The sequence below is a fragment of the Lacerta agilis genome, chromosome 14 (assembly GCF_009819535.1).
Source record: "Lacerta agilis isolate rLacAgi1 chromosome 14, rLacAgi1.pri, whole genome shotgun sequence".
Lineage (NCBI taxonomy): Eukaryota > Metazoa > Chordata > Lepidosauria > Squamata > Lacertidae > Lacerta > Lacerta agilis.
Window position 1 is genome coordinate 9,358,163 of NC_046325.1, and position 22,557 is coordinate 9,380,719.

Consider the following 22,557-nt stretch of genomic DNA (forward strand, 5'->3'; position numbering starts at 1 on the left):
GTCCTGAGCTCCGGCCCTCATCACAGCAGAGTTGGATGTCTTTGGTCACAGCCATGTGAAATGCTCTTCAGCCAGATCCCATCACTTGGAGGAAGGAGTACAAGTTGATATATTCTGCCCTGCCTGATCTTGACAATGTGATGGACTCCTGTTTATTTCTCCGAGAAATTATATGGCATGAGTGACTAGGATGGTGTTAGATATGCTGGGTGAGGTGTGCTGGCTGCTTTTTTACTCCTACTAAAAGCAGGAGCTAGAAACCTGCAAGAGCAGACCAAGGGCCCATGTACTCCAGCAATCCCATAAAATTGTAGGAATCCCCCCTGCTGGATCAGGCTAAAAAACAACAACTATGTAGTCAATGATTCTGCTCTCAATGGTCCACCAGGTTCCCAAGCAAGACCTGAGCACAACAACACTCCCCACTATGGATTTGTATTTACTAAGTGTCATGTTTGGCCAAACTGCAGGAGGCAGTGGAGGATAGGGGTGCCTGGCGTGCTCTGGTCCATGGGGGTCACGAAGAGTCGGACACAACTGAACAACAACAAGTGTCAATCAACACCCTTCCAGGAATACCAAAACAGAGGTCTCCAATCATTTTAGGCCATTTGGATTTCTCTGGTTACTTTTGTCATCTTCCTTGGATTGAGCACACACACAGGCAGAAAGAGTGTGTGTGCGCACACCTTGCTTTTTTCCAAAGGAACTGAGTAAAACTTGGATTCTGTAGAATTCATCAGAGCCTTGAAAAGCATATAGAGCTGAAATATGAGGTGGGTGCCCTACAGTGTGTCTTTTCCTTCTCGCAAAGACTATAACAGGGGTGGCCAACTCCCAAGAGACTGTGATCTACTTTCAGAATTAAAATCTGGCAGTGATCTACCCCCATTTTTGGGGGTTCAGCTCAAAGTTGTTGACCTTTTTGGGATGAGGATTGGAATGCCCCGTTTTTTAGGGGGTTCGGCTCAAAGTTGTTGATTTTTTTTAGGGAGGAAAGGGGGGTGACCAGATTTGGTAACCTTTTGCGGGGGACAACAGAAACTTTTACAGATTTCTTTGGAGAGAATTACATAAAAGCACTCACAAATCTGTACTCCGCACAAACTCCTTTACCCACTCCTTTAACCTGCCTATCAAGAGTTCTTTAAAAATACATGCCTTCATCCTTTGTTAGTGCGACACCTGCATCACCATTTCAGTAACCAACTGTTCAATATCAGGTGAGTACTGTGTCAGGGCCAGCTTCAGGGAATCCTTAAGGTGCTCATCTGTCATGTTTGAACGTTGCTTACTCTCCGTCATTTTTAAATATGAAAATGCAGTTTCACACAAATAAGTAGAACCAAAACATGAGTGTAAAATTTCACTGCATCTTCTAAATTTGGAAATTTCTGTCTAGGCACAAACTTCCAAAATGATGATTATTCTGCACGGGCCCTCAAAAAAACGTCATTTTTCAGAGTTAATATCTCATTTTCAAGAGATGTTTTGCACAATGAGTAATTTGTACTGATAATGACTACAATTTTTTAAATGTCCAAATCAGATTTTAATGGAAATGACATGTATTCTACAATTAATTCAATTTTTTGGAAGTTGCCATATCTTTTTTCTAACTCCAGAATACCAGAATCAATTTTGGCCACATACAATATTTTTCGCTCCATAAGGTGCACCTGACCGTAAGACGCAACAAGTTTTTAGAGGAGGAAAACAAGAAAAAAAATATTCTGAATCAAATGTTGTACTAACTAAACTATTTAATAAACTACCAGTATATCAGAATAATATTTCAACAATGTAAAGTGAACAGCAGTCAGTGGTGGCATTAAGAACCACCATTACTGTCATTAACAAATAAGGAGAGACTTTATCCCCTAGTAAGGGGGGGGCAGGCAATGGAAATATATGAGCTTCCCACATCGAGTCCTTTAGCTCTAAGGACTGTATGGTTTGGACCTACACAGTTGTTTTAATAAAGGCAAAAGAAGTGGGACTTTCTTCTTTTTTGTTCATTGCAGAGAGCTCTGGGGGCTTTCATATGAGGGAGGAATGAGGGAGAAATCTCATTCAATTTCCATTTAAAGTCAAACCCCTACCAGTAATTCACACCTTCCCCAAATGTTCATCTTGCTGCTGCATCCTCCTCCTCCTGAGTAGTAATAAATGCTACCGTACTTTCACAGAGGGAGGACTGGGGTGTGGGATGAGGGAGGGAGATGCTGCCTGCATGGAAGGAAGACGGGTGTGGGGTGAGGGAGGGAGGGAGGCTTGGGAAGGAAGCTTCAGGCTTCCATCCTAAGCCTCTGCAGGGATCGCTCTCCTCCCGCGGTGGCTTGGGAGGCAGGGCCGGTGCTAGGGATTTTTGCGCCCTAGGCGAGATCACGTTCTGGCGCCCCCGCCAATGGATGGAAGGAAGGAAGGAAGGAAGGAAGGAAAGGTGAGAGGGGGGAGGAAGGAAAGAAGGGAGAGAGAGAAGAAAGGAAGGAAGGAAGGGTGAGAGAGAGAGAGAGAGAAGGAAGGAAGGAAGGAAGGAAGGAAGGAAGGAAGGAAGGAAGGAAGGGTGAGTGAGAGAGAAGGAAGGAAGGAAGGAAGGAAGGAAAGAAGGGAGGGTGAGAGAGAGAGAGAGAAGGAAGGAAGGAAGGAAGGAAGGAAGGAAGGAAGAAGGGTGAGAGAGAGAGAAGAAAGGAAGGAAGGAAGGGTGAGAGAGAGAGAAGAAAGGAAGGAAGGAAGGGTGAGTGAGAGAGAAGGAAGGAAGGAAGGAAGGAAGGAAGGAAGGAAGGAAGGAAGGAAAGAAGGGAGGGTGAGAGAGAGAGAAGGAAGGAAGGAAGGAAGGGTGAGAGAGATGGAAGGAAGGAAGGGAGAGAAGGAAGGAAGGAAGGGTGAGAGACAGAGAGAGAGAGAGAGAAGGAAGGAAGGAAGGGTGAGAGAGAGAGAGAGAGAGAGAGAGAGAGAAGGAAGGAAGGAAGGAAGGAAGGAAGGAAGGAAGGGTGAGAGAGAAGGAAGGAAGGAAGGGTGAGAGAGAGAAGGAAGGAAGGAAGGAAGAAGGGTGAGAGAGAGAGAGAAGGAAGGAAGGAAGGAAGGGTGAGAGAGAAGGAAGGAAGGGTGAGAGAGAAGGAAGGAAGGGAGAGAGAGAGAGAGAAGGAAGGAAGGAAGGGTGAGAGAGAGAGAAGGAAGGAAGGAAGGAAGGATGAGAGAGAAGGAAGGAAGGGAGAGAGAGAGAGAGAAGGAAGGAAGGAAGGAAGGAAGGAAGGAAGGAAGGAAGGAAGGGTGAGTGAGAGAGAAGGAAGGAAGGAAGGAAGGAAGGAAGGAAGGTGAGAGAGAGAGAAGGAAGGAAGGAAGGAAGGAAGGTGAGAGAGAGAGAAGAAAGGAAGGAAGGAAGGGTGAGAGAGAGAAGGAAGGAAGGAAGGGTGAGTGAGAGAGAAGGAAGGAAGGAAGGAAGGAAGGAAGGAAGGAAGGAAGGAAGGAAAGAAGGGAGGGTGAGAGAGAGAGAGAGAAGGAAGGAAGGAAGGAAAGGTGAGAGAGAAGGAAGGAAGGAAGGAAGGAAGGAAGGAAGGAAGGAAGGAAGGAAGGAAGGAAGGAAGGAAGGGTGAGAGAGATGGAAGGAAGGAAGGAAGGAAGGGAGGAAGGGAGAGAAGGAAGGAAGGGAGAGAGAGAGAGAGAGAGAGAGAGAGAGAGAGAGAGAAGGAAGGAAGGGTGAGAGAGAGAGAGAAGGAAGGAAGGAAGGGTGTGAGAGAGAGAGAGAGAGAGAGAGAGAGAGAGAGAGAGAGAGAGAAGGAAGGAAGGGTGAGTGAGAGGGAAGGAAGGAAGGGTGAGAGAGAGAAGGAAGGAAGGAAGGAAGGAAGGAAGGAAGGAAGGAAGGAAGGAAGGAAGGAAGGAAGGTGAGAGAGAGAGAGAGAGAGAGAGAGAGAGAAGGAAGGAAGGAAGGAAGGAAGGAAGGGTGAGAGAGAGAAGGAAGGAAGGAAGGAAGGGTGAGAGAGAGAGAGAGAAGGAAGGAAGGGAGAGAGAGAGAAGGAAGGAAGGAAGAGGTGAGTGAGAAAGAGAGAGAGAGAGAAGGAAGGAGGGAGGGAGGGAGGGAAGAGAGAAGGAAGGGGTGAGAGGGAAATAAAGAGGGGGGAAGGGATGAGAGGGAGAAAGAAAGTAAGAGAGACAAGGAAGGAAGGGGTGAAAGAGAGGGAGGGAGGGAGGGAAGAAGGAAGTCTGCTCTTGCAAGAGGTGGTAGCAGGATGAGCGCCCTAAAAGGAGAGAAGCCCTTTTGAAAAAAGAAAAGGCAAGGCAAGCAGGCTGCTTGCCTTGGCTTTTCTTTTTTAAAAGGACTTTTCTCCCCGCTGCAGGGGCGGCCAGCAAGGAGGAGGAGTGTCACAAAGGTGACGCCCCCCCCCCGCAGGCGGCTCCGCCCGGCAGCGGTGAAAAAAGCTCTTTTAAAAAAAAAAAAGGCAAGGCAAGCAGGCTGCTTGTCTTGGCTTTTCTTTTTTAAAAGGACTTTTCTCCCCGCTGCAGGGGCGGCCAGCAAGGAGGAGGAGTGTCACAAGGGTGACATCCCCCCATCCTCGCTCTCCCCACGCACAGGCGGCTCCGCCCGGCAGCGGGAAGAGAAGCTCTTTTAAAAAAAGAAAAGGCAATGCAAGCAGGCTGCTTGGCTTTGGCTTTTCTTTTTTAAAAGGACTTTTCTCCACGCTGCAGGGGCGGCCAGCGAGGAGGAGGAGTGTCACAAGGGTGACACTCCCCCATCCTCGCTGCCCCCCCCCCCGCAGGCGGCTCCAATGGGAGGTGCCAGCCAGCCATCTGGCACACACACACACAGAGAGAGAGAGAGAGAGAGAGGCCAGCTGTGGTCCGGCAAGAGGAGGGAGCTCTCCCTGGAGAGCTTTTTTCCCCTTTTAGGCTGCCGATCGCTAAGCAACCCAAGATCTACCTGCGATCGACCAGGAACTTGCTCACGATCGACAGGTAGATCGCGATCGACCTGTTGGCCACTTCTGGACTATAACATACTTGACCATTAGGGATAAAACAGCTGTCGATTATAACCTCAGTATCTCCCTACTAGTCAGGAATTAACTACTGCTCCCTGAATCACCCTATAGTTCAATACACTTAACTAACATTTATCATGTGAAACACAGCTTTCCTTCTTGTTAGAAAAAGGACTCCCATTGACCCCATTTAAGCAGCCCAGTTTCCTTGTAAGAGCTATATATAGTTGCTGCTCTGTATAAGAATGTCATTTCCCAAACCTGGGTCCATCTGCCTCTCTAGGGCAGGTTTTTACTTCTCAGTCTTGTCTGCCATTGAGCCCAGGATCCCTTTGCATGCACACGAAGCCTGTTTGTGCTCTATCCTCCCCCCACAGAGCGACGGGCCCCCTCTCCTATTCCAGCGCCAGCCAGCGAAAGGGGGTGATTCTACCGCAGAACCTTGGAGGGCATAGATTTCTGTCCATAATGAAACTAATGAAACTCCCCAAATTAAAGAATCATTCTGACAATTGAGTGTGCTGGTGATGAGATGACTTTTGTGGCACTACTAATGGGAAAGCAATTTAGATTATGGAATTGGAGAAAAAGCTGTTGTGCCGCTCACACTTCCCTTTGAATATTACTCTACTCTGCAATTCCCATGCGCCCTCGAAATCTGCTCCAGAGGCTTGTCTGACACGCAGGGAGAGAAGGGAAAGTCCCATTGCGCGGGTGGAACCCCGTTCCTGTAACGTTGGATACAAGCCATACCCTTCTCCCTCAAAGTATCCCCTCACCTGTACGTTTTGAGCACCAAATTGAAAACAGCTCCCACGCTCTACTGGGGTGTGTATTATTTTTGTCAGTGGTGCTGCACGTACTGCGAATTCGGTGGTTGAATTTAGGTACTAAAAATGGTTTCCTCTAAAAGCTAAAATCCGAATCTATATTTTTACTTTTAATCACTCCATGCATCTTTCTATTTACAGCAGAGGCGATGCCTGCTTCCTTAAATTTATTTTCCTCCCAGCGGATTCATGTTTGTCCACACAGCAGGATGTGGAGTTAAAATTAGCAATTAAAAAGGAAAATCCCGCCCCCACGAAGCCAATCAATGGTCCATCCTCCTCGACTGAAGGAGGCTAGGCCGATAATGAATACGATACTATTTGCGAAGCGGTAACTTCAAGCGGGATTTTTTACTTCCGCCCAAGAGCACGCATAGGCCAGGACTGCACAAAAATCCTCTTTTGATCAGAGGTGCCAAATAACGCTTTTGCTTCCATTTGCTGGAGAGTAGTGATTGGTTCATTTAAAATTAGCTGTTCGTCGTTGATTGGATAGCATCGATTCATGCACAAGGAGGCGTAACGCGTAGGCAAATACGTTCCCTACACTGACTGTTGAAGTTTTCATTCTGGTCGGATTCCAACCTATGTAAAGGAGGTTTTTGTGGAGCTCCTTCACATTCACCGTCTGCGTTTGAAGGACTTTGCTAGGAAGATGTCAGGACGTGGGAAGGGCGGCAAGGGGTTGGGGAAAGGAGGTGCCAAGAGGCACCGCAAAGTGCTCCGCGACAACATCCAGGGCATCACCAAGCCCGCCATCCGCCGCCTCGCTCGCCGCGGAGGAGTCAAGCGCATCTCCGGGCTCATTTACGAAGAGACCCGCGGCGTCCTCAAAGTCTTCCTCGAGAACGTCATCCGCGACGCCGTCACCTACACCGAGCACGCCAAGAGGAAGACTGTCACCGCCATGGACGTGGTGTACGCTCTCAAGCGCCAGGGACGCACTCTGTACGGCTTCGGCGGCTAACAGAGTCTCCGCTTCCATAGCAAAACAACAACAAAAGGTCCTTTTCAGGGCCACCCACCTTTTCGGAAAAGAGCCAATTGCTAACGCGATTTTACTTTAATGCATTGGAATCCTTTGAATAATGTTAAAAATAAATCGAAACCTAGCAAGCAGCACCTTACTTTATAATATAAAGAGCCTTGGTTATTTTGTTCTGTTACGATAGTGGTAAACTCAATTTCCTTGTACGTATTTTCCTTTTAAATACTCATTGCCTTCTGTAGCGGTGGGTTGCCCGCATTTTCCTAAAAATGAACGATAATGCTTTTGTTTTCAAAAAGCGAATACAAATAATGTGCTTGGATTTTCGTTTTAGGCTAACAATTATGAGTTTGCGCCAAGTGGGCGTCTCCAACGTGGCTTCCTTTCAAATGCATTGTGGATCAGGGTATAGGGTAGGTTCACAATACTTGTGCAACTGCCACTGTTAAAGTGATTTTTAAAATTACTCCTACATTATATTAAAACAATGCAAGATTTGCAGCACGATTTTAAGCATATTTATTGTAAGGCAGGAAAATATGCTTGCAGCTAAATTTACTGCACTCAAGATTGAAGATGTACATTATATTGTAAATCTAAGAATTCGGTAGTTTCACCATACAACAGCTGCAACGGAAAACTGAACTAAAATATTCTGCGCATAAACACACAACCTATTCTCCAGGCATTTCCAACCGTTGGTCTGCGTTTAAATGTGCAATTTCTGGGTGTATTTTTTTAAAGCAGAAGTAGACATTAACGCACAAAATTTAGGAACACTCAAGCTAATAGCAAAAACTTCATAAAATAAAGTACTAGGAAATTGAAAGTACAACAAACTGAACCAAAGGCCAAAAAGTAACTGCCGAAACCCGGGATCGAACCAGGGACCTTTAGATCTTCAGTCTAACGCTCTCCCAACTGAGCTATTTCGGCTCTATATTCGAGCTTAACCTCAGAACATCTGAGTCTTTTTCCTTATTTTAATCTCAAGTATTATTTTTCCTTCCTGAGGGTCGTGTAGATGTAGTGCAAGCTCTTACTAGGGTATGAAACGTACACTTCGATTAGTCAACTTTTAACAGCACTTTGCCAATTTACATTTTTGTCGTGGGACCCGTACGCAGCATAGAACAGGGCAGAAAGTTCCCTAGAGAATGAGAAGAGATCGGGGTCTGATAGCAAGGGCCACTGTACCAAAGAAGCGGGAAAAGGGATTGGCCTGCTATCAAAATGGTGCCGCCTTCAGCCAATGAGAATTGACTGTTCTTAAAAACGGCCAATAAGAAACGTTTCTTTAAAACACCCAATTGCAGCGCGAGATTTGACATGCATAGGCTCTCTTCCAATAGCGTAAGGGTAGCGTACTTTTCATCCAATCGTAACAAAGAATTTTGGAAACTTCATTTGCATTATCCAGGCTATAAAAGAGGGAAAGCGGGTCCAGCACCATCATTCTTCTATCTTTTGTGCTCTACTATATTTGTGATCCGACTGTTGAAGATGCCTGAGCCAGCCAAGTCCGCTCCCGCGGCCAAGAAGGGCTCCAAGAAGGCCATCACCAAGACGCAGAAGAAGGGCGACAAGAAGCGCAAGAAGAGCCGCAAGGAGAGCTACTCTATCTACGTCTACAAGGTGCTCAAGCAGGTCCACCCGGACACGGGCATCTCCTCCAAGGCCATGAGCATCATGAACTCTTTCGTCAACGACATCTTCGAGCGCATCGCGGCCGAGGCTTCCCGCCTGGCGCACTACAACAAGCGCTCCACCATCACCTCCCGGGAGATCCAGACCGCCGTGAGACTCCTGCTGCCCGGAGAGCTGGCCAAGCACGCCGTCTCCGAGGGCACCAAGGCCGTCACCAAGTACACCAGCTCCAAGTGAATTTCGCCTCCTCACATAACCAAAGGCTCTTTTAAGAGCCACTCACTTTCTCGGTAAAAGATCTGATCACGCTTTTGTGTATAAAATATACCAGCCCCAGTTATCTATCAGTTATAGCATATCTATCGGTTATAGCATAATTAATTGTATAGAGTTGGAGGGTACCCTGCTACGCAGTATGGAGAGCAGCCTTTGGATGAAAAGTGCTGCGGGAAATACCTCGACTTTTCAAAAGATTCAGCGCTTCAAGTTTTAGTTAGCGAGTGTTGCCGATGGGCGGAGGAAGAGTGAAAACGTTTCTTTAAATCTTTTAGAGCTTGTTTTATGTATGCAAGGTAAATAAATGAGCTACAGGATGGTAGCCGTGTTGGTCTGCCATAGTCAAAACAAAATATTTTCTTTTACTTCCAGTAGCACCTTAAGAGACCAACTAAGTTTGCTCATACCAAGAACAAACATAGTTGGTCTCTGAGGTGCTACTGGAAGTAATTTTATTTTTTAAATAAATGATGCAGTCCTTCTTTCCAAAGCGACTACTTTTCTCCCCTTTTAAAAGCGCGCCCATGCTATGCGGAGCAAAGCTCTAGTATAATTTAACAATCTGATTAAAAAATAATAATGTCCAGTTTGCTTATAGATACGAAATATCAACGTATCTTAATTATGTAAGGGCAAAACGTGCCCAACGACACTGCTTGAAAGTATAAAATAACGGGCTATATCAGGACAATTTCAGCATTTTAAATTCGCGCGCCATAAAGGGATTGGTTAGTTCCTTATCGACCCATTCCAGGTGACAATACTCAGAAATGCAGGGTACTTTGTTGAAAGCTTATCAGCGTATTCCTCGTTAGTATAGTGGTGAGTATCCCCGCCTGTCACGCGGGAGACCGGGGTTCGATTCCCCGACGGGGAGAAACGATTGTTTTCTTGACCATACGGTTTCTAAGCAAAAGTCCATCCATTAGCGACCATGGTCAAAATATACCAGTTAAATAAAAAGACACGCCTTTTCTATTTTTACTATAAAGGTGCTGTATAGTCTTCATTAAAAAAAAAACCAAATAAACATAGGAAAGGGAGTCTCCACTCGACCTCCACAGAAAGGACTCAGGTGTATCCCGCGAAATTTATGTGCACCGGTGTGAGGACGGACAAAGGAAAGTCCTTTACACCACGCATAATTCATGAAATGTATTGTCGGCAGATATGATGGCCGCAAGACTAGGTGGTTTTACAAGGAGTTGACAAAGGAACGGGTATTCGGTCTGTGATGGAACCTCAGTTCTGAGGTGCAGTGTACCTGTGAATACCAGCTGTTGAGAGGGAGAGAGCAGGAGCTGGCTCTGTTGTCTTCATGCTCTCCTGGTGGACTTTTTCAAAAGTATCAGGATGCCGACTAGTTAGTACAGAATATTCGACTAAATAGACCTTTGGTTTGATTCAGAAGGGTGGTTATGGTATGGTAAGTTTTGTCAATAAAGAAAATTACTTTTTCATCTTTTAAACTATCATTGATTTTCAACCGGTGTAATCCAGTAGTGGCTTCGGCTGTTAACTTGAAGGCTGTGGTTTGAGGTCATCCAGGGGCCTCTGCGATTTTCTTTAAAAAAGAAAAGCTACCTCATAAAACAGCCTTAAAAATATAAAATAAACTGGGCTTTTGTTAACACAGTCGATAGTTTTCTGGCTTCTTGATTACTTTCAACTCCTGTGTTTCATAGCAGACATAGTCTCCAGAAATTAATTTGCAAAGAAGGTGTTTGTAATTTTTTTCTTTTTGCGTGGTGAAGCAATTTAGGAAAGAAAAAAAGCACAAACAGAAACCACTTGTGGCACTAGACTCTTAAAAAAAATAGTGGGAAATGGGGAAGAGGTCATATAAGTGTTGATGAAGAGCGTATTTAAAAAAGACATGGATACAAGATGCAGTATAGGCCCTTTTTAAAAGTTATGCCATGTGACACAGTTCACCATCTGTCCATAATGAGCTTGCACCGTGCATCGTTCACCCACCGTGGTCTTTGATATATATTTTTCCAAAGAACGTAAGAAAAATTTCGCGCCCAACGTGGGGCTCGAACCCACGACCCTGAGATTAAGAGTCTCATGCTCTACCGACTGAGCTAGCCGGGCTACGGCTAAACGCCTTCTCAAACAGTTTATCACTCGCTGGCTGTCCTGCTGCCAAAGATTACATCCTTTAATTTAAAACAAGCAGATCACAGTACATTAACGCTGTAGCTTAATAGCTTCGGGCATCACTTCCACCTGGCCGTTTGGTGCCGGGTCAGGACCTGTATTTCTAGCGCAATCCAGACTACTTCAGAAGCAAACCCCATTTAGTTCAATGAGACCTACTCAGAGGCAAGCGCCAAAGATTGCAGCCGTGACCTAATTGTCATTCGCCTTTAGAAAAAGAATGAGGGGAAATGGCTTCGCCGCCCTAACGTGGATTTAATGGTGAGGGGGGGGGGAAATAATCATTAGGGAAACGCCATTGAGAAACCTCCAGGGATCAGGGTAGGAAGAACGCGGGGAAACTCAAAAGCCTCTCCTGACCAAATAGCAAAGCAGCGCTTTGAACCAATAGGTTCTTTCAGGTTACAGAAGTAGCAATCATTCTCGCCATACCTTTTATTTTTGGCATGCATTTACTATTTCACTGGTAACATTAAGCCCGACTCAAATAGGCCCTTTGAAATAAAGGAACTCGAATATTAATTGGTCGACCCAGATTTAAGAGTAACGTTATATACAGCCGATCTCCCCCTCATTTTTTGGGTCTTATTCCCCACTAAAACCCGGCAGCAGGACACCAAAGGAAACCCCCCAGCCGAGAAAATAATTGAGAGTTAACACAAGTCGGAACAGCGCTTTTCAAATGAGAAAGTGGGTGGCTCTTAAAAGAGCCTTTGGGTTTCTGTAGAACTTTCCCAGGCAACCGAAAAAAGGGCACCCAGTTCACTTGGAGCTGGTGTACTTGGTGACGGCCTTGGTGCCCTCGGAGACGGCGTGCTTGGCCAGCTCCCCGGGCAGCAGGAGCCGCACGGCGGTCTGGATCTCCCGGGAGGTGATGGTGGAGCGCTTGTTGTAGTGCGCCAGGCGGGAAGCCTCGGCCGCGATGCGCTCGAAGATGTCGTTGACGAACGAGTTCATGATGCTCATGGCCTTGGAGGAGATGCCCGTGTCCGGGTGGACCTGCTTGAGCACCTTGTAGACGTAAATGGAGTAGCTCTCCTTGCGGCTCTTCTTGCGCTTCTTGTCGCCCTTCTTCTGCGTCTTGGTGATGGCCTTCTTGGAGCCTTTCTTGGCCGCGGGAGCAGACTTGGCTGGCTCAGGCATCTTCAATCTTCTCACTCAACTGCAGCCTCAAGCAAGACTGCTGGTACTGTTGGCGAGCTCCCGTATTTATAGTACGCTTATGGAAATGAGGGCTCCAAAGTGCGACGTCGCTATTGGACGGCGGTGAACGTGCGTCACTCTCTAGAGTTCGAAATATGTAAATGACCAGGATTCGAACCCTGGCGTGCAGTTGGGCGGCCTGGGAGGCTTGTGAACGAAACAGTTCAGCTGCTGCCTCAAAATAAAAAGCTAGCCTGATTATATATTCAAATATTAGTTAGAAAAGCAAGCAAACAGACCTTGATAGATCAGATTGATAGATCCAGCTTTTTCCTCTACTTTTGCCAGGTTGCAAAGCTATCATAAGGAAAATAATTAAGGGCTGTAGTTCATTATCCCGTGAAATTTTTAAAAAGCAGGAAACGTGAATTTATTTTACGTACATGAGAAATACCAGCTGATGGGTTCATTTAATTGGAGCAGGGGACGGGAGACATATGCAGGGCGGATTAAAGCAATCGTTGCATTTCTCTCTCCTTGCAATATATGTCGAGGATCCATAATTGCAAAAGAGAATTTACGCTAAGGGCTGGATTCAGTTCCTTTCACCACCCACCTGGTACTAATGCCCCAGAAAAATTCAGTGAGTAAACGTGTAGGACTGCGAATGCACTCCTGTACACACCTCGCTAGGAGTAAATCTCAGTAAATCTTCCAAGGAGCTATACACAAGAATCGACACTTAACTCCCAATCCCTCGCCAAGCAAACCTACGAAAGTGTGGGTCGTGAAATGAATTTTGCGGAAGGAGATAAAGAAATATGGGAAGTGAGGTTTCCTGTTAGTTTTTTTTTTTAACATCCGGGTGTTAGGTTTTTCTTCCGGGTGCTTTTTGTTCCCTTTTTTACGTTTTAATATATCGTTTTGGAATAGATAGCCTGCAAGATTTTTAAAAATAAATAAATGATAATCTGTATTTTTAAAATCGGGCGTCGTTTTTGCGCGTGTGCGTCTTTTTGCAATAAGGCGTATCGCTTAGTTGCAAGCCATCTCTGAAAGGGGAAAAAAACTGAGGGATTGGGTTGTTCCTGATAGTCGGCGCAGCTTCCATCTTGGATTGGTGAGTTTGCCCCGCTTTTAAGGGCGAAGATCGCTTTTGTCTCTCGTGCTTCGGTGTCAGAGAAAGGCGTTGCCTCTCCTTTTAAGCCACTGAGAGTTCAGTTAAAGAATACTCCTTTGGGGAGGAGGGAGGGGTAAGGTGTAGCAATGGCGACCCCCCCTCCCTTTTAAAATTATTTATTTATTTGTCTGTTGTTCTCTTCAGCAGCAACGTTTTAGATTTCATCCATATTTGTCCAGCTTCTAAAAATAAAAATAAAAATTACAACAACCCTGTAAGGTAGGCTAGAGCTAGTCTCTACATTTCCCATGTTAGGGGAACTTCTCTGTCCTGCTTCCCTTCATGTTGAAAGGCTTGTAACAGGTTAAATGAAACAGTATTGTTCCTTTGTTTATTAATTACCTGACAATCAGAATAGATAGATATGAACAATAGTGTGTGGGGGGGTCCTCCTCTGTTTCTCCAGCTTCCATCCTCCCTGACCATTGGGCATGCTGGCTGGGGGGGGGGGAGAGAGTTTGGAGCCCAACAAAGTGTAGGTAGGGTTCGTTGTTCCTGCTATCAAAGAGCTTCGTGTCAAGCTGCTAGGAAAGGGAAATCAGTGGTGGCATTTGCCAACTAGCTTTAAACACCTTTGGATATTGGAATGTTTTGTTCCTGCTCCTAGAAGAGGACTGCGAAAGGCTACGCTGGGTGAACTTCTTTAGAGAGGGAGTTACTTCTAGAGTAGCGGCACCTCTACCACCAAGGGCTGTAGCTCAGCAGTGGAGCATGTGTCATGCATGTAGAAGGTGCATAGGGACGTAGGGCTGGGAATGTCGCCTGCCTGGCTGAACCCCCCGGGAGAGCTGCTGGCAGTAGACGGTACTAACATCCCCTCCAACATTTCCCCGATGAATATAGAGGGCTTCTATATACAGTGGTACCTTGGTTCTCAAACTTAATCCGTTCCGGATGTCCGTTCCAAAACCAAAGCGTTCCAAAACCAAGACGTGCTCTCCCATAGAAAGTAACGCAAAACGGATTAATCCAATCCATTCCAGACTTTTAAAAACAACCCCCAAAACAGCAATTTAACATGAATTATACTATCTAACGAGACCATCGATCCGTAAAATGAAAGCAACAAACAATGTACTGCAGTCACACAGTCAATCAATCAGTGGCTGAACTGGGTTCCACACAGTCAACAAAAAAAAGAGCCGCAAAAACAAAAATGCAAGATAAATAGCAAAAACAGACAGACCTCAGCGTAACACTCAAAACAGAAGTGTGGCACTCAGATCGGAAGCGAAACACTCAAAACGGAAGTGTAACACTCAAAATGGAGCACATCCGGCTTCTGAAGAAAGCTGGCAAACAGGAACACTTATTTCTGGGTTTGCAGTGTTTCGGTTCCAAGTTGTTTGAGTACCAAGACGTTTGAGAATCAAGGTACCACTGTATTGTAAGCCTCTTGGAGGCAGAGATCTGACCTATCTCTTTGCAAAATGCCATGAGCATGAAGTAGCACCGTAAGAAAACAACTGGAGAAATTGAGTCAGCAACAAAAATAGTGTGTGAAGAGCTACGATGGAGGATTCCAGCCCCACTCTATACCCACCCAACCCCATTTATTTACCATTTTCCTGCTCCCAAAAGTCAGTAGGGTTGTCTGGCCGTTGATCCCACTCAGTGGTCACTGGGCTCTTCCTATCCCACCTCCCCATATTTTTTTTTACCTATAAAACTTGGCTTTCCCCACGCCTGCAGTTTGCAAATGATTCTGGTTTGACTACATAAACCAGGGGTCAGCAAACTAAGGCCCATGGGACACAAGCGGCCCACGGGGGTCGTTTAACTGGCCCACGAGCCTCCCCCAAACCGAGCCGCCCACTCAGTGAGTCCCTGCGCGCTGCATCTGCGCCGACGCTGGATGTGCACGCTCACAATCCGGCCCACGGAGGGATCTCTGCTGGAGTGAGCCGGCCCAGGCGAGGTAAACCTTGCCGACCCCTGACATAAACCATGGCCTCAATGTCCGAAATATATAGTACAGCATTTATTAATTACATTTCTATATTGCCCATTAGCTAAATCCTCTGGGCAGTTGTCAAATTTATTAAAATGCAAAAGGCAGTAAGATTACAAACAGTACGATGATGCTAAAAGTCACTGCGGTCATTAATATTTTTGGATTGTATGCAATGCAAGTCCTCCAACAATTCTGTGATTCTAATCAGAGTAGACCCATTAAAGTTCAGTGGCCGTTACGGAGGTTGTTTTGTTTTTATGCTATAACGCCTCTATATTAATGCTTTCAAATGTGTTGTAAAGTTGCTTGCCTTTAGTTAAAGGTAAAGGGACCCCTGACCATTAAGTCCAGTCGTGTCCAACTCTGGCGTTGTGGCGCTCATCTTGCTTTACTGGCCGAGGAAGCCGGTACAGCTTCCGGGTCATGTGGCCAGCATGACAAAGCCGCTTCTGGCAAACCAGAGCAGCGCACGGAAACGCTGTTTACCTTCCCGCCGGAGTGGTACCTATTTATCTAACTTTGCCTTTAGTTACCAAGTGACAAAACAAGTCTAATAATAATAATGAACATGACTAACTTAGGTCCGTTACCGGTATTTGTAATGGATCTACTCTGAGTAGGGCTAGCAGTGTAGACAACCAATTGTTTTGGGGGCAGCCTTAAGGAGGGGGGTTGGACTAGATCACCCTTAGAGTACCTTCTTGCCCTACGAGTCTATGCTTTGAAGAGATGTTCCGGCAGTGCAGTGTGAGAGGAGTGGGCCACACTGGCACCACCAGACCAGTGTAAGAAGCTCCGTTATCACATTGGTGGCTCACCCTCTCGGAGGAGCAGCATAGCTTAGCCAGGGTCTGCACAACCTTGGTTGGAGGACTCGAACCTGTGTCCGATCAGCAAGAGAGGTCAGGGATCGAGTCTGGTGTAGCCAGGATTCTGAGGCCTATATATGGTGGTGAGTGCAAAACAGAGTTAGAAACTCAGATATAAAAGCAAGGCACCAAATTTCTCTTTAAACCAGGGCTACATCATCATCATCATTAAAATTTGCTTACTGCTCTTCATCGGTAGATCTAAGGGCAGTTCACGAGGGGAAAAAAAACCCAGAAAATACATAATGCCACAATGGGTCAGTGCATCTGCCTGTTCACCAGAAGGTCGGCGGTTTGAGCCCACCCAGGGGACAGCTGTGGGCAAGATTCCTGCATTGCAGGGGGTTGGACTAGATGACCCTCGGGGGTCCCACCCAGCTCTACAATTCTATGATGAGAGCAAAAGCAAAGCAGTAACAGTTTTGGAACACATTTAATAGGCTATCAGATGTTTCGTTCAGTGAAAGATTGCCCAGAAGGTAATGTGAACCTTGAGCTGAAAGAGATGTCCCACCCTTGTGGTGTGAAAAGTTGTGGGTATGGGAGGGGAGAGGAAGATGGGACAACACATTGCCCTTTGTTTCCTGCATTTGAGCGCCTGGTTTTAAAAAAAAGCTGCTGGGCTTCTGAGTGATCAGAGAACCTGCCTGGAGTGAAACGCTTGTATTTCTTTTCCTCCCCTTTCCAGGGCTCCTCTGCCATGATGCCAAGGCGAGGCCGGGGAAGAAGAGCCCAGCTGGCGACTTTTCCCCGGAGAGGCATGGCCATCCACCTCCAGGAGCCTCACTTCTCAGGCGCGCCAGAAGCCAGCGTTTCCCGGGAACCGTTCCCCGTCATGGCTGCCCCGGCGGTTTCTTTGCAGCCGGCAATGAAGGAGGAGGAGGAGCCCGGCCCGTCGACGACAACCGTGCACGACCTCTTCTCCTACCTGAAGGAGAAAGAAGACGAGGAGGACGAGGACGCGGCAGAGCTGGGCGCTTTCTCTCCGGCAGCGTCCAACCACCTGGGGGCGAAGGAGCCCGGCCACCCCGAGGCTCAAGAGATGCTCTCGTACCTCAAGAAGGAGGACGACGACGACGGAGAGGAGGTCATTGAGAGAGTGTCGTTCTCCCCGCCCCACGTCCTCCACCCCCAGTCTGCTCCTCCGGGGACCTACATGCCCGCCGGCACCATGGGCAGGGCGGGCATCGAGATGGTGCATTTCTTCACCCCCATGACGCACGTCTCGGCCTCTCACCACCATCACAAGCGCGGGCGCGACCGGGAAGTGCTGGTGGTGGACGGCATCCCCACACACGCCCCCAAGAAAACCACTTCGGCCGTGTGGGATTATTTCACCCTGGATCCCAGGGAGCCGTGCGTGGCCGTCTGCAGCACTTGCCAGAAGCGGGTCCGCAGGGGCAAGGATGGGGGCACCCGCCCTGGCACCACGGCCCTCCACAAACACCTGAAGGTGCACCACGGGCTCCACTTGCCGGGGGTCGCAGTGGTCCCTCCTTCGCCCCTGATGCCCCTGAAGGAGAGGCCGCACGGCCCGACCATCGTGGTCACCGAGCCACCCGCCCCGGCCTTCCAACCCGCTCGGCAGGAGAGGAACCAGCCGTACTACCCGCCGACACACTCGGCAGCCATCCAGCTGGCTTCAGAAACGGCCTGGATGCTTGCTGTGGACATGCAGCCCCCGTCGTACGTGGAAAGCGAGGGGTTCCGCCGGCTGATGGCCACCGCCCAGCCCCGCTGGAAAATCCCTGGGCGGGCGTTCTTCGCCACGAAGGCTGTGCCCGAACTGTCCAAGGTGGTGTCCCGAGCCGTCCGCCAAGCGGTGGTGGGCAGCGTGGGCCGTACAGTCCACATTGCCATAGACACCTGGTCGGGCCGGCAGACGGCCTCCTACATGTCGGTGACGGGGCACTGGGTGGCCGAGTCGGCGGGCGTCCTCTCGCGGCATCACGCCACCTTGTCAGTGTGTGCCTTTGAGGGGCCCTGCTCGGCCGAGGACATCTGCCACAAGCTGAGGGAGGTGCTGCAAGACTGGCTCTACGACCTGAAGACAGGGGGCGTGGTCCTGGACGACGGGGCCAACACGGCGAAGGCTGTGCGCGAGCTGCGCCTCAAGTACGTCCCTTGCCTGGCGCGCTGCCTGAAGCTGGTGGTGAAGGCCTTCTTGGCAGCCGACGCGCATGTTGACCGGCTGCTGAAGACGTCCCGGAGGATCTGCACCCGCTACAAGCGCTCGACGACGGTCCGGCGCCGCCTGCTGGAGGCGCAGGCCATCCTGGGCTCGCACCGGCAGCCGGCGGGGCAAGAGCCTCCTCGGAGATCCAACTCCACGCTGCGGATGCTGGAGAGCCTCTACCGGGAGCGGCAAGCCGTCAGCGCCATCTTCGAGCAAGATGAGGAGGCTGCCTTGCTGCACTTGACGACACCGGACTGGAAGGTGGTGAAGTGTTTGGTGGAGATCCTGAAGCCCTTTGAGGACGCCGCCACGCTGGTCACCCGCCCAGACGCCACTCTCTGCCAGGCTCTCCCTATGCTGTGGTTCCTGGAGGAGCAGCTGCGGGCCTTGAGGACCAGGTACTACCAGGAGAACAACAACACGGCGGCCCACCTCACCACACAGGCCCTGGACTGCTTGGAAGCCCAAAACCAGCTGAGCGAGATGAAGGGCACCCTCATCTGCCGGGTGGCCGCCTTCCTCGACCCCCGCTTCAGGGACATCACCACCATGAAGCTGGGCGGTGCCGACACGGGCGATGCGGCCATGCTGAGGGAGCACATCCTCGACTTGGCTACCAGGTCCTACGTGCCTCCGGGGCCCGACGCCGAGTTCTCCCCGATGGGGCGCTCGTCCCCGCAGCAGCCCAGCGGCTCCAGCGGACCCCCTGGCTCAGCGGCGTGGCAGTTCACCATGAAACGCTGGCGGGCGATTACCAAGAGCGACCCCGCCATGGGCATGGCGTCCGAGGGAGGGGCGGCGGCGGCCCTGCGAGAGATGGAGGAGTATCTCCACGACAACGTGGACCACATCGGGGAGAACGCCGACCCCATGCTGTACTGGCAGGGGAAGATGGGGGTCTGGCCGGCCCTCTTCAAGGTGGCCCTGTTCCATTTCGGTTGCCCGCCCACGTCGGTGCCCTCCGAGGACGTCCTCGGCGGCTCCGGTTCGTTGGCGGACAGAGGGCACCCCAAGGACCTCTCCCCGGCCAACGTGAAGATGCTGACCTTCATCCGAAAGAATCGCCACCTCGTCCCGCAAGACTGGAGGCTCTCTCTGGGAGACCTGCCCTCTTCGCAAGGTGCCATGGGGTCGAGGGAGGACTTGGATCTGGAAGACGAGGAAGACCTTTTGACGGCGGATGAGGAACTGGAGGAAAAGCAGTGAGGAGCACGGCCATGTCCTGAACCGTTCTCAGAAAGGGGGGACAGCTGTCGTGGGCGTAGTCGCCTTGCAGAAAAATGTTAACCTTTTTAAAAAGGAGGGAGGGTAGGGCTTAGTCCAAACCTGTGGCAAATCTTTTCTGTTGTGTTTTAAAGTTAAGGACTTTGGTTGTTGTTGTTGTTGCTGTTGTGAGACGTATTGGACGAAGGAGTCGCTTCCTCTGCAGGCGGGACTCCTCCGCTGCAACCGTTATTAGATGAAAGACTTGCTGTGCATTAGAGCAGGATCCTGCCTTGTGTGGCCCACCGAGGCGAACGCAACCCGCCAGGCGCTATGTTTGGCCCAGCAGGTCCTCGGCAAACCACCATTCACTTACATCAGACTTCAGGAGCAAAGATTTGAGCGGCCCTCCATCGTGTAGCCAAGGGGCAGTCAACCTTTTTATACCTACCGCCCACTAATGCATCTTTCTTGATGGTAACATTTCCTTACCGCCCACCAGTGTTCAATGGAAGGAGGATTCAGCTTGTGCCATAGAACCCCCTACCACCCACCTAGAATCCTGAAACAGCCACTAGGGGGCGGTAGGGACCAGGTTGACAACCCCTGGTGTAGCCAGTTTTGTGAATGAAGCCGGAATGTGCGGCCTGTAGTTGTAGAAATCCCCTTTTAGCGATGATGCTGTGCGTTGAGTCTGTCTTTAGAAATGGTGCTAACGTGGGGGGTGGGGGGGTGGAAGTTTAAAGAAAACAAGTACTTGCCATTTTCAGGGCTTTTAGACTCGTTTTAACTGGATGTTTCGAAAAGCTTGTTTTTAAAATCCTAACTGCTCTCCCGAGTCACTAACATGAAATAAGCTCAAAACGAAACAAGCTACCCAAATAAAAACATTCCTTCGAGCAGGCGAAGAAGGACTTGTGCGCTTCATTTTTATCCCCCTTGCCCCTTCGGTCGCAGCTGCGCAAGGAGCCCAGTGTTGATATGCAAAAGGAACGCATGGGATCCCCTGACGCGAGAGGTCACTTGGTTAGAGAAGTCCAAAAGGAGATTTGACGAATTGTGTGGCAGAGGAGAGTCAGCGGTGGCTGTTAGCCACCATTGCCAAATGAAACCTCCATGTTCAGAAGCAGTCTATCTCCCAAGTACCAGCGGAATAAACTGGAGCAGCAGCTTGGGAGGGCTGTTGCTATCATGCCCTGCTTCCTAAGCTTCCGAAGAGGCATCTGCCAGGCCTTCACAGAACGCAAGACTCTTGTATTGTGTGGTTTGTCTGAGCCCACGTGGCTTTTGCTACATCTTGCCCCACATTTATTTATGGGGGCAGTATTACCTCTTTAGGAACCGCCTGGCGCTGTGGGTTAAACCACAAAGCCTAGGGTTTGCTGATCAGAAGGTCAGCAGTTTGAATCCCCGCGATGGGGTGACCTCCCGTTGCTCGGTCCCAGCTCCTGCCCACCTAGCAGTTCGAAAGTACGTCAAAGTGCAAGTAGATAAATAGGTACCGCTCTGGCGCGAAGGTAAACGGCGTTTCTGTGCGCTCCTCTGGTTCACCAGAAGCGGCTTAGTCATGCTGGCCACATGACCCGGAAGCTGTACACTGGCTTCCTCAGCCAGTAACGTGAGATGAGCACCGCAACCCCAGAGTTGGACACGACTGGACCTAATGGTCAGGGGTCCCTTTACCTTTACCTTTATTAGCTCTTTATTCGGCCAAGAGTATTCTTCTGGAGCAGCTGGAAGAGCTCAATAAGACAGTCCTCGCCCCCAAAGTTTACAATTCAGGACACAAAGAAACGTGTCATTAATCACAAAATTCCTATTATCAGCTAGAATGGAAAATGGATGGTGGAGAAGAAATCACCAACCCTACTTTGAAACTTAAAAAAGGTTTAAGTACTAAAACAGATTAAGATGACTTCAACTTTCTAAGCACCCAGGTAGGCCTGTAGAATGTTTTCAGCAAGTGCCAGGAAGAAAACCTGTGATCTTGTAGGTAAACTGGTCCCAAGTTGTTAAGGGCTTTATAATCTAATATGAACACCCTGAACTTGACCCGGAAGCAAATCGGCAACCAGGGCAGATCTCTGAACACAGGAGTTCTGTGCAGACAAGGCTTTACCCTTGTTAGCAATTGTGCTGCAGCATTCTGCGCTAACTGCTTCCAGATCAAGTATCTGAAGAAGTGTGCATGCACACGAAAGCTCATACCAAGAACAAACTTAGTTGGTCTCTAAGGTGCTACTGGAAAGAATTTTATATTTTGTCCAGATCAAGTGTGATCAAGCGTAAGGAAAGCCCCTCATAGAGCATGTTGCAGTGACCCAGTAATTCATTCGTGCTTTCTGCCTCTTGTCTAACTACAACCACCTGCAAAGAACCTTATTCTTTGCAACGGCCGCGGCAATTTCATGGCCGACGTGTTGGATTCTGACCCCTTGCATTACCTACAGGGGGATGGTGGAGAAGGAATGTTGAGATACTCATCGCCATTCAATGGAAAGGGTCCTTTTTTTCAGGCAGGGCTAGAAAAATGCATGGGTGAAAAATGCAACAGGTCAAGCTTCTTCCACCCATCACAACATCTCCACCCCAGGAACATTTCACCAGGTGAGTTTCTGCCACATTAAAAGCACAGGGATCCTGCTGAGAATGAACCGGGAGAGCAAAAGTGAAGGCTTCAAAACAGACAGGCAGGCATGTACTCTGAGGGTCTTAATAACTCTCTGGAATTTATCAAGAACTTCTCTCCTTTGTCTGTTTTATTTACATCCCACCTTTCTTTCAATGAGCTCAACATGGCATCCATAGCTTTCCTCCTTCAGCATTTTATCCTCACAAAAAAACCTATGAAGTAGCTTAGTCTAAGAGACAGTGACTGGCCCAAGGTCCGTGAGCTTCGTGGCTCAGTACAGATTTGAACCCTGGCCTCCCAGCTCCTAGCCCAGCACTCTAACCACTACACCACACTAGCTCTTACATGGCATACACGTGCATGGATAATAGCACTATTTCTGAGGGTTGGTTTTCATAGAGTTTTAAAGTCGGAGATGGAACTTAGAGGTGAGCTACAGTCCAGCTTTCTGCTTGTTGCAGGAATCCTACAATGCAGGATATGACCCCTTCATGAGAGATGGTGCTTAAACCTCTGC

General features: G+C 48.7%; 4 protein-coding genes and 3 non-coding genes across 7 annotated transcripts; 4 read left to right on the forward strand and 3 right to left on the reverse strand.

Moving 5' to 3' along the window:
• The first annotated feature begins 6,464 nt into the window (after window positions 1–6,464).
• LOC117058121 (histone H4) lies at window positions 6,465–6,823 on the forward strand. The gene has a single exon (XM_033169061.1). It carries the CDS (start codon window positions 6,465–6,467, stop codon window positions 6,774–6,776), a length of 312 nt encoding a protein of 103 aa, XP_033024952.1. The 3' UTR covers window positions 6,777–6,823.
• Window positions 6,824–7,660: 837 nt separating this feature from the next.
• Window positions 7,661–7,733, reverse strand: TRNAF-GAA. Its single transcript has one exon. It is a non-coding gene; the product is annotated as a tRNA-Phe (tRNA).
• A 553-nt stretch (window positions 7,734–8,286) lies between these two features.
• LOC117058120 (histone H2B 1/2/3/4/6-like) lies at window positions 8,287–8,693 on the forward strand. Its single transcript, XM_033169060.1, has one exon. The coding sequence runs from the start codon at window positions 8,301–8,303 to the stop codon at window positions 8,679–8,681; it is 381 nt and encodes a 126-aa protein (XP_033024951.1). The 5' UTR covers window positions 8,287–8,300; the 3' UTR covers window positions 8,682–8,693.
• Window positions 8,694–9,525: 832 nt separating this feature from the next.
• On the forward strand, window positions 9,526–9,597 carry TRNAD-GUC. The gene has a single exon. It is a non-coding gene; the product is annotated as a tRNA-Asp (tRNA).
• A 1,147-nt stretch (window positions 9,598–10,744) lies between these two features.
• Window positions 10,745–10,817, reverse strand: TRNAK-CUU. Its single transcript has one exon. It is a non-coding gene; the product is annotated as a tRNA-Lys (tRNA).
• A 744-nt stretch (window positions 10,818–11,561) lies between these two features.
• LOC117058115 (histone H2B 1/2/3/4/6-like) lies at window positions 11,562–12,026 on the reverse strand. The gene has a single exon (XM_033169056.1). It carries the CDS (start codon window positions 12,024–12,026, stop codon window positions 11,646–11,648), a length of 381 nt encoding a protein of 126 aa, XP_033024947.1. The 3' UTR covers window positions 11,562–11,645.
• An 803-nt stretch (window positions 12,027–12,829) lies between these two features.
• On the forward strand, window positions 12,830–19,543 carry LOC117058103 (zinc finger BED domain-containing protein 6-like). The gene is made up of 2 exons (XM_033169039.1): window positions 12,830–13,146; window positions 16,718–19,543. Exon 2 carries the CDS (start codon window positions 16,730–16,732, stop codon window positions 19,409–19,411), a length of 2,682 nt encoding a protein of 893 aa, XP_033024930.1. The 5' UTR covers window positions 12,830–13,146; window positions 16,718–16,729; the 3' UTR covers window positions 19,412–19,543.
• Window positions 19,544–22,557: the final 3,014 nt, after the last annotated feature.